The 16,596-nt window shown below is 43.3% G+C and overlaps 1 protein-coding gene across 9 annotated transcripts in view; it reads right to left on the bottom strand.

Annotated features, from left to right (window-relative positions):
• Positions 1-16,596, bottom strand: part of PKNOX2 (PBX/knotted 1 homeobox 2) — an 827,020-nt gene that overhangs the window by 28,201 nt on the left and 782,223 nt on the right. For all 9 annotated transcript variants that reach the window (XM_090027048.1, XM_090027051.1, XM_090027055.1 and 6 more), the window contains one exon: positions 14,183-14,302. In XM_090027048.1, coding sequence (XP_089883174.1) covers positions 14,183-14,302 — 120 coding nt within the window. The remainder of the gene's footprint in view (positions 1-14,182; positions 14,303-16,596) is intronic.

Below are 16,596 nucleotides of genomic sequence, written 5' to 3'. Positions count from 1 at the left end.
GTAGTTGTTAGGGTGACAATATTTGGATTTTCAGGGAGCATTGAATCTGCAGCTGGAACAAGGCTTTAAGCTGTGGCCTAGAAAAAGCTGCTAACCATAAGGCAGAATAATATCTAAGCCAGCCATTTGCTTATGCTAAGTAACCATCTTAACTGTGTCAACCATTTCCTGAGGAAAAAGCAGCAAGTGAATCTGTGTGAGTCTGCATGCTGTGAATGAGGTAAAGTTTTAGGAACGTGGAAGATGGTACAATGTGGGACAGAAAAACAGATTGGAATGTGAAAAAAAACATGCAGTTGGTAACAGAATCTGAAATGAACATATGTAAGTTGAATGGTGATTGTTGAAGAAGACTCTAGAAGCTTCCACATTTTGGTCAAAGTCCCCCTGTTGACCGAAGAATAGAAGTCAAAGTCTTAGAGATGCACTTATAGCAAAAAGACATGTAAATGAATGAAATGCATAGGCAATTCCATGCTAATGAAGCAAAAAGTAAAACAGAGGCAGAGCTTGAGATGGGAGGAGAAATGGGTGAAACAGAAAGAGGGACAGAGGTAGAATGAATGTTAACGAGTATAAACCAAGGTGTGTAAATGTAGGAAAAAACTATTGTTCAGTGCAGGTCCCTGGTTTGCTATTTTTCGTACCCTTCTCTGAAGGGGACATTTGGAATCCCTCTGACAAAGCCTGGCTAATTAGGTAAGGGGAACTTTAAAATAGGTCTTATAGGACATAGCAAAGAAAATCTACCAGCCATAAAGTGGTTAAAACTAAGGGGTAAAAGACATTGAGAAGAGTGTTATTTTGGTAGAAAAGAAAGGAAACCATATTACAGAGAAAAAAGGACCTGGACAAGCTCAAGAAATTATTCTTCACAGGTCCAAGAGGACAAAAACAATATTTTTTTTTTAGTGTTCCCAGGTGAAGATAAGGGGAAATAGAACATTAGTGATATTATGGGGAGAGTACTGCAGACCACCAAATCAGGAAGAGATGGATAAGGCATTCTTGAAGGAGATAAGACAACCTAAAACTTGAAAGATAGTTGTAATGTGGAATTTTAACTTCCTTAATATTGGTCAAAAGACTGGTACATTTTAAAAACTGCTGGACAACATGGCTTGCTGTATCTGAATGTGACACATCTGTTTCAGAAAGCTGAGAATACAACTACAGGAGGGTGAACCATCTTGGGTCTTGATCCGACTGGTACAAAAGAACTAGCAGCAGTCATGAAGTTAATTGGAAACTTGGGAAGAAGTGATTTTGAGATGATGAAATTCATGAACTAAAGGAAGAGAAGGCATGAGAATAGCAAAATTGGGCACTGAACTTCAACAAACAGGTTTCAACCAACTCAGATAGTAAGTCCAATGGGTAGATAGATTAAACGATAAAAATGGATCCAAGATGGCTGGTAGTTGCTAAAGGATTGGAAGTTCAAGAACAAGATATTCTGATGTAGTTGGAAGAGAAAAACTGCAAGCGACCAATGTCCAAGGAATATCCTAGGACAGAATTATATTTTACTTCATGTCTAAATGGTATTTTGCCTTGAAGCTGTCAGGCTCATCCCACTGTACCAAACCAGTTTGAGATGTAGAGGCATGTTTCCCAGAGGCAGCTAGGAAGTCTTTTTTAAACACAGCATCACAAACTCAACATCCTTTGGCTAGCAAAGGCCCCTCAAAAGGAAGAAGCAGGCTCCATGAATACTAAGATCACACAAAGGAAGTAGATCCCTGACTAGGAATAAGTATGAAACAACCCTTTTAAGAGTTTAGAAACAGTAGCCCGAGAAGACGCAGAATATAATCAAATAGTGCTTGGCATACTGAAACTGCAAGCAAATAGACATCAGACCTGATGGAGAGGGACCATCTGCTCCAAAATTTTGGGAATAGGAGCTTCCAATGGTTAAGATTGCACAGAGAGGCTCAGAGGGAGATTCTTTTCTCTTCCTAGTAGATTTTTCTTGAAGACAGTTTTCTGTTGTGTAGCAAAATGTCATGTATATTTGGCCAATCAATATTTAGCCATCATACATAGCCAATTAACTGTTGTGCTGTCATGTGTAGAAATGCAAGTTTTGTGATTTTATGTTTGTATATCTGGGAAGGAACTGGAAGTTGCACTGGGTGTTAGAGGTCACTGAACCAGCAAGCAACTATAAGAATTGTTATAGCTTTGTCCCATCTGATTTTTCTTACCATTCTGGATAACTGATGAAGTGAGGGAAATATTTAGGAGACCCGAGGTCCAAAAGATGAGAAATACATCGTGGACCTGGGCTTATGCCTACTGGGCTCATATGCATGTGATGCTAACTGTGCTAGTCTAATAACACTGTGCAGTAATGTGTCATGGCAAAAACTGTGCTAATAGCCTACTGTGCAATGTTATTAGGCTAATGCCTAATAACAGTAAGCATCACTAAATAACATTTTGCCCGTGCTAATATGTAGTAAACCTATGTACTGTGCATTTAGTAAGTACCTTATTAAGGAAGTACTAAACTAAATGTGCAGTATTTAAGGCAAATTAATGAACATGTGGACGTGCCTACTCCAGAGTAAAAGAAAACATTTTAGACCATATCCAAATAATTCTTGTTGGACCTAAATATGGAAATTAGATTCCTAGACCAATACCACTCTATTGCCCCCAAAACCACCTAGACTGATGGAATTTTGGTGTATTGTGGTGAATGCAGGGGAAGATATGAAACAAAGAACAGATAATGAACAATTAGCCCAACCTAGCTAAAAGTGAACCAATGAAAGGAATGTTAGACAAGCATCTCTCCTCCCCAGAAAAAAACCCCCAGAAACACAAAAAACCCACTTTACTTCTTTCATATTTCCAGGATTATCATGGCTATAACACTCCAACCCTACTACAGATAACACAGATAAGAGCTGGGGAAAGAGATAAATGTTTCAGGTAAGAGCCCCACACAGCTGAGTTAGGTTCCATTGCAACTAATAGCTAGAGAAATGTAAATGGAGGTTTTAGGATAATTGCCTTTTATGCTTTTGAGTGGTCAGGAATGAATCTATGGAGTGCAGGAGACAGGGGCAGTCCCCATGGATCAAATAGAGTCTAAGGATGTCCTGAACTCAGATGCCACATATATGTCATTTACTCATACCAGTTTGTGTAGCAAGCAGCAGACAAATGATTTGCCACCTTTGATTCCTCAGTCTGAATGATTATATATGAGGTTGTATCAACCTATTTCATAGTAAGGGGGGAAAAAACCCCAAACAGTTGGCAATGGGAATAATTTAAATGAGGCAATCTCTAGAGGTGTTCCAGCTCAGCCACCCTTAATGAATATGTGGGCTTTGACAAGGCAATTAACATTCTCATTTCCCCACATAAAAGTTTACGATTAACCAAACTCCCTTCAAGATGGATAGGCATTTGGTTTAACAACAGCAAGCAAAGAGTAATAATAAATGTATCTATATTGGAATGACAGGAGGTCGAGTGAGGTCCCTTTTACAGGACCAGCCACCAAGGATGGCCATGATGTGCCCACCCTCAAGGATGACTAACACCTCCTAGTGGCCAAACTACCTGTCCACTCAGCTCCTCAAGGCAGTCTCCATTATCTTCCATCTTCCACACTTTGATGGAAATTGTACATTTTGCTTGGGAGGCGATTCCCCAGAGTCTGGGTATGCTTACTGGGCCCCTATTTAGCCTGTTTTTTCCTGCTTGTCAGGCCCATTTTGCTTCTGGAAATGGACCCAAATTCTGCTACTACTCTGCACCCTACTGGCACCCACATTTCGTTAACCAATAGAGTACTTTCTGTACCATCAAGAGCCAACTCACCTTAGGGGCATTAATCATGGCCTGCAGCACCCCCCACTCCCATGTCTCATGGGTCTTGCTCTCAGTCCACTTACTAGGTCCAGGGGGCCTGGCAGGCTGGTGAGGCCCTATTGAATTATCTAGGCCCCAGGCCCCATCATGGCTAGAACTCCTCTCAGCCCTGGCCTGCCTGGCTCCAGTCTGGTATTGGCCCTCTCGGCCCTAGCCCACCTTCCTCTGCCCCTCTACAGGGCTTGAAACTCAGAGTGCCCCAAGCACCCTGCTACATGGCTTCCAATCCATCCCTACAGCCACAATCAAATCCTCCAGTTAAACCAAAACTGAAATGCCATCCATCTGCTTCAAATAAAGTTCTCAAAGACCCTCTGGGTCATCATACTGCTGCAGAAGCCCCCTCCCCTCTCACTGGTTTTCTCCTAGCCCCATGGAATACTTCTAGGCCTGCAGGTTTTGCTCCCCGACATCTGAGGCTGGCAAGAGCTCCTCACTCTGCAAAGCTCAGGGCAACACTGGTATCTCTGCCCCAGGCATCCAAGGTTTATATTGCCTGAACTACTCTTCTAATCAGGTATTTCCCTGACCAACCACGCTTGTGTTCCCTAGGCCTAATGGGCACAACTGCTTATCACATAAAACAGAAAGACTGCAAACTATTGAATGATAGCTTAAAGAGGGCAGAACTCCAGGAACATAGAGGGAAACAACTGCAGCTGAGCCAGGAGAGCAGCATTAAGCTGCTCATTAGTAGGGCCTGGTGTAAATTGCAGGCACAGCTTAATGGCACAATGACTCCTTTAAATCTTGGAGTTCCCCTTGCATGCCCCCCACTTTAATTGGTGAAGGGGCCCCATCAACCCTGCCACTTGCTCCTGAGGGCTGGGAAGTGAAAACCATACTTTTAAATATGCTACAGTGTTTTCCTCCCTCTACTTGCTGCTGACGGGACAGGGAGACAAAAACCACAACATATGATGAAACAAAAGGTGTTTGTTGTGGGACACTCCATCCTGCGGGCGACTGAGGGGGCAATCTGCCGCCCCGACCCCTTAGCCCGGGAAGTCTCCTGTTTCCCGGGGGCCTGCATCCGAGACATTGCGGAGAGGATCCCAGAGCTCCTCTGGCCCACAGACCACTATCCCATGCTCCTTATTCACGTGGGCACCAATGACATGGCTTGGAGCACCCCCAGCCAGGTCATGAGGTGCTACAGGGATTTGGTAGCGGGGCTTAGGGGTCTGGGAGCTCAGGTGGTGTTTTCATCGATCCTCCCAGTCTCGGGCTATGGGCTGAGGAGGGAGAAGAGGATCCATGCAGTGAACCAAAGACTGCGGAGCTGGTGTCATCGGGAAGGCTTTGGCTTCCATGACCACAGCCTGCTCTTTGGCGAGAGAGGCAGCGAGCTGATGGCCTCCACCTCTCCCCCCTGGGGAGGAGGCTCTTCTCAGCCAGGCTGGCTGACCTGCTCCACCGGGCTTTAAACTAAGCCCGCTGGGGGATGGGGGGACTACTGCCACTGCTGGCCCACTGAGCAACCCTTGCAAAGCCAGCAGACCAAGGCACTTAAGGGAGCCCACCCCTGCCCCAGCCCTGGCACAATCTGGGGGCAAGGCAAGAGCCCCCAAGGGGACACTTGCCTGCCTGTACACTAATGCCACGAGCCTGGGCAAGAAGCAGGAGGAGCTCATCCTCCTGCTCAGTGCAAAGAATTATGATGTCATTGAGATAATGGAGACCTGGTGGGACTCCACCCATGACTGGACCATGGTTATACAGGGCTATACCCTGTACAGGAGGGATCGTGTTGACAAAAGGGGCGGGGGTGTAGCTCTCTATATGAAGGAAAGCTACATGTTCCTGCAAGCTGATGTTAGTGACCAGCATGGACAGCTAGAGACCCTCTGGGTAAAAATTCGTGGGGAATACAGCACAGGGGACACAACGGTGGGAGTCTACTATAGACCTCCCACTCAAAGTCCTGAGCTTGACCAGGAGTTCGCCCAGGAACTGACTGAGGCCGCTTGCTCCAGGACCTTGGTTGTCATGGGTGACTTCAATTACTCGGACATCTCGTGGGAAGATCACTCAGCAAAATCCGAGCGGTTGCAAAGCTTTCTCTCGTGCATGGATGACCTCTACCTGACTCAAGAAGTCTATGGGCCAACGAGAGGCAAAGCGCTGCTCGACCTGGTACTGGTTCCAGGGGACGACCTAATCGGCGATGTAGTGATCGATGGGAAGCTGGGTGACAGCGACCACGAGCTGATCACCTTCACCATCCGCCGTAAAGCTGGCAAGTCAGTCAGCAACACAGAAGTCCTTGACTTCGACAAGCCTCTTGAGCTTGTCAAAGTTGGCTTTTCTGGTCAGGCCCTTAGGGACCATGACCCCAGGGAGATGGGAGTTCAAGAAGAGTGGTTGCTTCTCAAAGAAGCGATCCTCAATGCTCAAGCTAAATCTATTCCAACACAGAGGAAAGGCAGAAAGAAGGCACAGCAGCCCTCTTGGCTCTCCAGGGACCTAGCGGACCTCCTGCGGCTAAAAAGAAAAGCCTACAAAGGATGGAGGACGAGATTCACCTCCAAGGAGGATTATTCTGTGCTGGTCCGGTCCTGCAGGGACCAAACCAGGAAAGCCAAGGCTGCAACTGAACTCCAACTAGCTTCAAGCATCAAGGACAACAAAAAGTCCTTTTTCAGATATGTGGGGAGCCGGAGGAAAAGCAAGGGCAATGTTGGACCCCTGCTAAACCACATGGGGCAACTGGCAACTGACGCCCAGGAAAAAGCCAACCTATTAAATAGGTACTTTGCATCAGTCTTTCATCAGTCCCACGGGATGCCCATGCCTGCTATGGGACAGGGAGATCCGAGTGATGGGGATCCCCTACCCTCCATCAATGCTGACCTCGTGAAGGAACACCTTGAGAAGCTGGATACCTTCAAGTCAGCCGGCCCTGACAATCTGCACCCCAGGGTACTCAAGGAGCTGGTGAGCGTCATAGCCCAGCCCCTGGCACGGATCTTTAAAAACTCCTGGCGCTCTGGTATAGTGCCCGAAGACTGGAAGAAGGCCAATGTGGTGCCGATCTTCAAGAAAGGGAGGAGAGTGGATCCAGCTAACTACAGGCCCATTAGCCTGACTTCTATCCTGGGGAAGATCTTAGAAAAGTTTATTAAGGAGGCCATCCTTGAGGGACTGGCCCAGGCTAACATTCTAAGGGATAGCCAGCACGGGTTTGTTGCGGGTAGGTCTTGTTTGACCAATCTCATTTCCTTCTATGACCAGGTGACCTATCACCTGGACAAGGGAGAAGAGATTGATGTCATATATCTTGACTTCAAAAAAGCTTTTGATCTGGTATCCCATGATCACCTCTTGGCCAAACTGCCCAGTTGTGGCCTTGGCTCCACCATGATCCGCTGGCTGGGAAATTGGCTCCGTGGTCGGACCCAGAGGGTTGTAATTGATGGCAGTCACTCATCGTGGTGCCCTGTGACCAGTGGGGTCCCTCAAGGCTCTGTCCTGGGACCCATACTGTTCAACATCTTCATTAACGATGTGGACATTGGAGTCAGGAGTGGACTGGCCAAGTTCGCCGATGACACCAAACTTTGGGGCAAAGCATCCACGCCAGAAGATAGGCGGGTGATCCAGGCTGACCTGGACAAGCTCAGCAAGTGGGCAGATGGGAACCTAATGGTGTTTAACACCGAAAAATGCAAGGTTCTCCACCTTGGGAGGAAAAACCTGCAGCTTCCTTATAGGCTTAGCAGTGCTACTTTGGATAGCACTACAGAAGAAAGAGACTTGGGGGTCATCATTGACCACAAGATGAACATGAGCCTGCAATGAGATGCTGCAGCTAATTAAGCGACCAAAATGCTGGCTTGCATCCATAGATGCTTCTCAAGCAAATCCTGGGACGTCATTCTCCCCTTGTACTCGGCCTTGGTGAGGCCGCAGCTGGAGTACTGCGTCCAGTTTTGGGCTCCACAATTCAAAAAGGATGTGGAGAAGCTTGAGAGAGTCCAGAGGAGAGCCACGCGCATGATCAGAGGTCAGGAAAACAGATCTTACAATGACAGGCTGAGATCCATGGGACTCTTTAGCCTCGAAAAGTGCAGGCTCAGGGGTGATCTGATGGCCACCTATAAGTTTATCAGGGGTGACCACCAGGATCTGGGGGAATGTTTGTTCACCAGAGCGCCCCAAGGGATGACGAGGTCAAACGGTCACAAACTCCTGCAAGACCGTTTCAGGCTGGACATAAGGAAGAATTTCTTTACTGTCCGAGCCCCCAAGGTCTGGAACAGTCTGCCAGCGGAGGTGGTTCAAGCACCTACACTGAGCACCTTCAAGAGTAAATTGGATGCTTATCTTGCTGGGATCCTATGACCCCAGCTGACTTCCTGCCCTTTGGGCAGGGGGCTGGACTCGATGATCTCCCGAGGTCCCTTCCAGCCCTGATGTCTATGAAATCTATGAAATATTTAAAACCATGGTTTTTGCCTCCCAGTCATCATGAATGAGCAGTGGGGACAATGGGGGTCCTCCACCAATCAGCAGCATGGGTGTGCACGGGGGGAACTCTAAGCTTAAAGGAGCCATTGTACCACAAGCTGAGCCTGCAATTTACAGTAGGCCCTACTAATGAGCAGCTTAATGCTCTCCTGGCTGAGCTGCAATTGTTTCCTTCCTACTTTCCCAGAGCTGTCCTGAGCTATTCTGGAGCTATCTACCACATAGTTTTTTGGGGCCCTTTCACTCCCTAAGTGCCTGTTCACCTGCACCTAGCTCAGGTTCAGTTGCCTGCTTCTACTTGTGGACCTTATCTGTTATACTCTCCACCTTAAAGTAAGTTTCTGGCTCTGTTACAGTCCTATAGGGGTCTGTCCTGAGTCCAGTGATATTCAATGTGTTTATCAATGACTTGGATGCCAGGAAGAGAGCTTCCTGAGCAAGACTGGTTATGACATAAAAAAGAAAGATTGCAAACTGCTGAACAATAGAGGTAGAACACAGAAGGGTTGTAATACATTGGAAGCTGAGCTAGAGACAACAGGATGAAACAATGCAGACAAAGGCAAGCTTCTACACTGAGCAAAGAATCATCAGCTGCACAAATATAGAACATATAATAACTGGTTGGGTGGCAGCACTGGTATGAAGGATCCTGGGATTTTTGTAGATGACAGTTTCAATATGAGCAAACAATGTGATGCAGGTGCAAAAAAGCCACTCTGGTTCTGGGCTACATCAACAGAAGTATTTGATGCAAGACAATGCCACTCACTTGGCACTGGTTGTAGTTCTGGGATACACATTTTAAAAAGGATGAACAGATACTAGAAAGGTTTCAAAGCCACACAATAATTTGGAATGCAACCCATACAAGGAGAGTTTGAGGAAAATTAGCACGTTTATCTTGCAGAAATGGTGATTAAGGGGAGGAGGACATAATAGCTCAGTTAGTACTATTAGGAATATGAAAAATAAGTAACATTGAGCTGGATTGAGCAAACAAATATCAATTAATAGGGATTTGCAGAAGCAGACTTGATTTACAGGTGCAAATGTTATAAAAGTCTATTTTAATGAAGATCAGAGGTATTTTCAGTTTCTGGACATTTAGTTCACTGTGCATATGTCTACATGTACTTTTACATGTGCCTAAACTTAATCCACATTTGCCTAATGTGCATTAAGTCAATTTAGAGCACGTCTATATGTGCACAGGCTAAGGCACATTAATGCGGTGTGCGGAACAGCTTGGGACTAAAGTTAGTCTCAAGTCAGTCAACATACACAGCATTAATGTGCCTTAGCACATCTACATATGTGTTAAAAGTTCTTTAGTTATTTGTACCTAAATTTGAAACCTGCTTTTGCAGGTATCACATTTAGGCATGAATAGCTTTAAAATAAAATCAAAAAAAAAAAAAAATTTTGAAGGTGCATTAAGGGTGAACACATGTAGTCCCATGCTCTTAATGCACCTTAAAAATGGCTAATGCACCTTAAGTCAGCACATGTAGACATACGCAGTAAGTGGTGCTAAGTGGAACTAACAAGAATCAAATTACTAGTATGAGAAATTCTCTCTACTGTGAAAACCTTTCCCATTCTTAACTATGGTAGAATCTTATTAAAATATGAATTCTCCATCAATTAATTTATTAATGAATTGAGAGTAAGAGAAAAAAAAAGTGGGGGAGGGGGCGTGCAACTGCACGGTGGTAATTGATCTTCTAGCTCATGATATTGCACAAGGGCAACTTAGCCTCATTTCATTCATGGGTAAGTTGTTCCAGTTTAACTTTCACTTATCATGGGGTAAGAATGGTCAGATGGACATTTGCTTCAGCTGAGAGACACTTGTTTAAAGTTATGGGCATATAAACAGTTATCACTGATCAACATACCGTAAGGAGCATCTCTAAAAGAGAACCGAGGGCACAAACATTTTCCTTATTGACAGACAGTTAAGATTTCTCTCTACCAATTCAGCATGTTTCACATTGTGTTAATAAAACTGTCAAAGAGACACATCTGTAAGTAGGCCATTTACTCTACTGCCTGTGACAGGCAAGTTAGCACCATGCTCAGCTTCACAGGCCTGCTTTGTATTTCATAAAAAAAACTAACCTGGAATCCACAACAAATCAAACCAAGAGCCCTTTTAGGCACTAGAAGGGAGATAAATTTAGTTCTAGGCTTCTCACATCCTAATACTCTCCTCCTGGAGTTCTTAATTCTTCCTGTGGCTCTACCATCATTAGGTGGTCACCACTTCCAACTGACCCCAAGCCTTCCAGCCAGGCATACTATTATGCACTGAAACCCTGCAGCTGGGTCCCCAGCCCTTGAGGGGTTGCGCACTTCCTTACAATCTTTTTGTTAAAGATCCCTCACTTTTCTATAGCCTCTAATATGCCTTACATACTGTATTTTATATTCTAAGAAGTACAGCCATTTCCACTTTGTGCCCCAGGAAATACAGCTACATGTGAAAGGCAACATTAGTAAAATTTTATTCCTGCTCCTACTGAAAAAAAATGTCCTTCTTTGTGAAGAATAAAACCGTGAAATTAAGAACAAGGCCAGATGTTCAGTACTATTTAGCTGTCAGAAGAGATGGCAGAAGTTTTAAGTAAATTTTCAACATCTTGGGTACGCCATCATTTTTTAAAAACCTAAGAGATGCCCAACAGCTTTTTTTAGCTTCTAAATTACTTCGAAAATCTGACCTCCAACAAGAGCTTTGCAAATTACCATATCAAAAAGCACACAGATTCCTAAGGCATATGTAGCCAGAGATGAGATTCCTGGATCTAGAAAGGTCATGATATAGGTTTCTATTACAAACACATCCTTACAAACCTAGGATCTTCCAGTGCTCCTATTACTATTTCTGAAGTTTCTACAAATGCCATAAATGAAGGCACTAATTTAAAGATACTACTGAAATCATAGAAGGCCTAGGCCCCTGACACACATTACATTTTAGATGCATTAACAGGTTAATTGCACCTTAAAAAATAGTAACCCGGCCACATGTTAATGGCAATTTAAGGAATGATAATACAGTTAATAAGCCACAAAATTATTCCACATTTAATGTATAATAACTTTGTGGCTCATTTGTGTCACGCCTTAAATTGAATATGTGGCCAGTTGCCAGATCCTGACACTCATCTTAGTGTCAGGCTCCAGCACAGAGTAGCCCTATGGGTTGGACCACAACTGTCCCAGGGTCCCGGTACACTGGGATTTGGGGTGAAGTCAAAACTTTATGTTCCATCCAACTGGATAGCGCATGAATTTTAAAAAATCCAGTTGCACAGAGATCCTGGGATTGGGCTGTGACAGCCCAATCCCAAAATCCTTATGGGCTGGCATGGAGTCAAAACTATGCAAGTCATTAGATCTCTGTTCAGTCCCCAGCCCCAACCAACAATCAGGTGATTGTTGGCAGCTGTATTTTAACTTTTGGTGCAAGGGGAGCCCAGGATCATGATCCTGGGGTCCACCTGCACTGACAAGTAAGATGTGATAAGGTTCTAATCCCAAATCCCAAACTTGTTTTAGGATTGTGGCTTGGATCCCATGGTGCCTTAAACTGTAAGACACCTTACTGTTTGCTTGCATTTGTTGCAAAAATGAGCTGGAAAATAGGACATTTCAGAGCAACACTTTTACTTCCACATTGTGGTCTCCAAGGGGTACGACCAGCCACAGAACCTATTATTTTGTTCCATCTTCACTGGCTTCCTTTCTCCAGCCAAAAAAACTCTAAAATTATCTACAAGGAGGTAAAGAAGCAAAATGCTTTCTGTTCTGTCCCTTGTTCTTAGCACCTCAGAATGTTATAAAACTTCCAAGTCTGATCTGCCCCCAAATTAGTTTTTATTTTTATTAGTTTTTCAAGATTAAATAAATCCATTCAACAATTTTCAGATTTAAGAAGGTGCAAACATAAAATTTTCCCATCTTAAAACTTTACCCTTAGTCCAGTTTAAGTTAGAAACTGAAAACCAACCTGTGCACAGGGCCTGATCCTAAATCCACTGTTATTAATGGGAACCTAATTTATCTGCTCCATGGTGCAGAGCCTTTGGCTGGGGGGTGGGTGGGGTGGGATGGTGTGGTTAACATGGGAGCTTTGGAAAATCCTGGGAAACTGCATCTGATAGATCTGCTCCCTAGGAGAACCCAAGCCTTTCAGAAGGTACAAGATTGCCACATGAATATCGCTTTTCTCCAGATGATCCGTCAGAAATCTAATGGGCCCAAAGAGAATATCATACCGCTTGGTATCTACAAAAATAGCTTCACAACATGGTCTTTCATTTCCATTGTAAAGATGATCGGAATCTGTTAATTAGAATCATTAAAATGATTGATTTTCCCTTTTTCCTGTTTGTTCTTATTATTTAATATAGTTTTGACTGCATCAACAGTCAGATAAAATACATGGGATTCCCAGTAAGACTGAATTAACATTGCTGAAGTCAACTTAGACAGATGGCAGGGGTAGAATTGTATCTTGTAGGCTATCAGACTAACACACCTACCTCTGCTCATGAAGTTACCATAATCTATATACAGTAGAACCCATATTGGGATAGTTCACAACCTGCTTAATTTGAAGTGGGCTGCCAAATTAATGACAAGTGATTCAGCAGATGGCTATAGCTTTTACTGCAAAAAGCTTCACTTCTCCACTCAGCTAGAGCTCATTAGCAGTCCCACAGAGCTGACTAGAGAAGCAGTACTCCTTGAAATAGAAGCCAAGCAAATAGCTGGAGCACCTAACAGGTCCAGTACAACTATATGCTGTGGCAATATATGCTCCATGCTAGTTCACAAGCTCTCATTTTAATGAAGAAAAAGGAGGTGAGGAATTTTATGCTAAAGAATCCAAGTTCTATAGTATTCCTTTACTTTGTAATGCGTTGTATTATCTTTTATATTTAATTTTAATTGATAGTAAGTATTCTATTAGGTTAGGGGGAAAGACAGTGTTGCAAAAAAACTCAGGACCAGTACAAATCTTCTTGGTAACAGGAATAAAAACAATGCCTGTGCAATCTTTCCAACTGAAGTACTAAAGCACTGAGCAAATAAATTAACATATTGTTGACTAGAAACTGAAATGCATTCAAATAATCTATTTTGATACTTTAAGCTAAAAAAACCCCCAAAAACCTAAAAACAACAAAACACCCCCCAACTTAAATAAGAAAAAAAAGTCAAATAGCACAAAAGCATAAAGTCAGTAATTTTTTAAATGATTTTATTAGTATGTATCTAGTTTATGCAAGAAACAAAAATAGCACTATATGGGCTCCAGGAGTATGGAAGAGGGGGGCTCTTTAGAATGGCTCCTAGAGCTGCTTTAATTAAAGCACCCAGAGTGTCACTTGTATCAGCATCCCTGTGCTGAAAAATGGTGGCAGGGGTGCTTTAACTGAAGCTCAAACAAGACTTAGTTAAAGCATCCCCACTGCCATTTTTCAGCATGGGGATGCTGATAGATGTGACGCTGAAGTCTGCTGGATTATGGTACTTACCACATTCCAGCAGACTCAATTCATTGCTGTAATTACGGCACATAGAAGCAGCCTCTCTGCATGTCATATATTAACTTTACTTTCTTCTTTAATTACTGACCCTCCTAAAGGGTTTTTTTTTTTTAAAATACAACTATCAAAGAGGAAGCACAGAATAAAATGTTTAGTTGTATAAAGACCCGATGTTAAATGAGTACCCACAAATAAGTATATGGAAAGAGAGGGAGTTAAAGTGTTAATCTCTCACACACTTGTTGACTTCTCACCATAAGATGCTGGAAGAGCCAGGAACGCATTATGTTTGTAGCATGCTTTGGTAGCACTCCCCTTTTGTTCTTTGACTTTTTATCATCACTGTCAAGGAGGGAGGTCAGGTCCAGGTTAACCTACAGGGCAGGAAAAAGGGAAAGAAAAGCTTAAAGGACAATGCAGCTAAAAGGAACAGTGTTACCATGGAGATGCATCATACAATGGTTGACTGATTTTATGGTGATTTTCCTGGGCTACAGAGATTCCTGCCATTCCCAGAGGTAAAGGAAACACATCTTAAGTGAATTATATTCCAAAAAGGCATAAAACATTAAACGGCTTTTACCATGCAACTAAGCTTGACTAAAATACTGCACTTATTGAAAATATAGCACTGGTAAATAAAATAAGATTTTAGTGCTTTTCTGTATTCATGGTGATTTAGTCAGCTGCAATTAGTTAATCACTATTGCACCTCTTTTCTGCATGTTTTCATCACTCACTAACTGGTTTTTGAGTTCTCGCATATACTTGGGGAATGGCTTTAGTTTAGCAATTAGTGGCCAGTATTTGGTGCTGCAGCACTATTGCTCATTCTTCTTTACCTTGGTTCTGAATCTTGATTAGTTAGACTGATGAAAATTGCACCTTACCTTTGTGTCTGCTTTGGTGAACTAATCCTTACATATCTTCCTACACATAGATTTAAGCACAGTAATTTGTTGCACTGACAAATACTACTTGTATCTGATGGGACTATCCAACAGCATATTAACTTAGTCTACTGTACCCTAATTGCTGAGCGCATATAGATGGCGATGCTTTATACTGCACAGAAAGTTAGTCTGCTATGCAGTAAAGTATGGCATGTAGATGAACCCACTGGGGGATATCTGAATTGTTGTATAAAGGCAAAATTTAGGCTGGCCAGGTAGGCATCACAAGTGCTCTCCTCAAAGTAGATTTGATATCTGAGGGTCTGACCACTTAATTTGCATCAGTGACCAAAAAAGTTAAGTCAATGGTTTTAAAGAAACATTTACGGTGACTCCAAGGTCTATTTTCTCAGTTATAACGACTGATTTAGAACCCAGCACTACATATGCACAGTCAAAGTTGTCTTTTCCCCATACACATTATTTGGCACTTGTTAGATTAGAAGTTTGTGCCACTTTTTGTCTACTGACTTAGTTTTTTAAAGATCTTTCAGCAGATGCTCACCATGACCTTTTGATTTAAACTTATTGGAATAATTTAGTATCATCTGAAAATGTTGAGATTTCACTTTGAGCTCCTTTTAAATATCATTTGAAAATGTTGAACAAAGCTAACCCACCACGGATCCCTAGAAACCTCATTACTGACATTCCTCCATCCTGAAAAGCGACCATTTATCCCTACTCTTTGTTTCCTTTCTTTTAACCAGCTTTCAATCCATGAAATGACACTCTCTCCCCATAACTCAGTTGTCTAAGAGATTTTGGTGAGGGACCTTATCAAAAGCTTTTTGAAAATCCAAATATATTATATCAACTAGATTCTCCTTAACAGTGTGCTTGTTTACACTGTCAAAGTACTCCAGCAGGTTTGTGAGACAATATTTCACTCTACAAAAGCCATGCTGGGTACATCCAGACATGCATGCCTTACGTGGGGTCCTCCCCAAGGGAGCTGCACTGCAGCGCAGCCACAATGTTCCTGCTGGATGGAGCCTGGCTAGCAGGTGCAGCAGCATGGCTCTGCTTTTTAGCATGCACTGCTTGGGAGGCGGGGGGGGGGGGGGGGGGGGTTGACTTCTGGATACCCAGGGGTCAAAAACTGGAAAAAAAAAGGAGCACTGTATGCTCCAGGAGCATGCCCTTGCAATGCAGAGAACTGTAGACTTTGTGGTATGTGGTGCTGCAAATGTGTTTGTAGTGCCACATACTGCATGACCACGCTTACGTGGATGCACCTGCTGAGTCTTCCTCATTGTATCAATAAACTTCCCATTAGCTCTTATCGGGTGTTTTAAGGCTGACATTTCAGAAAGCAATAACCAAATTTTCTTACTGAAAAATATAGCAATTTGACAAATTGTTCAGCTCTGTGTACACAAGCATGCATGTACCCAAATAGGGCTGTTCTCTTGTCAGGCACATGGTGACAGACACTCACCTAGCTGAACACAAGGCCAGTGAAGTCCAGAAATCACTAGTGGGTATCAGATTCAGAAGGAGAGGAAGAGTCTTGTTATTTCTTAGCCCAATCTCCTACCTGTTAAGACATTTGCCTAGGGTACAGATTCAAATTTTAGCTCTACCTGCCTCCCCTCACGTAGGGTGTTTAAATCTCTCTTGCTAATGAGCAAGGCGTTTTAACCACCAGACAACAGGCCATAGCCATAGTCTGATATAGAAACTGAGTCATTGTACCTTGCTTTTAATACTAA

The sequence above is a fragment of the Crocodylus siamensis genome, chromosome 14 (assembly GCF_052110815.1).
Source record: "Crocodylus siamensis isolate JL-2025a chromosome 14, ASM5211081v1, whole genome shotgun sequence".
NCBI lineage: Eukaryota > Metazoa > Chordata > Crocodylia > Crocodylidae > Crocodylus > Crocodylus siamensis.
Note: the sequence above shows the minus strand (reverse complement) of the source record. Positions and strands in the feature narration are given on the sequence as shown.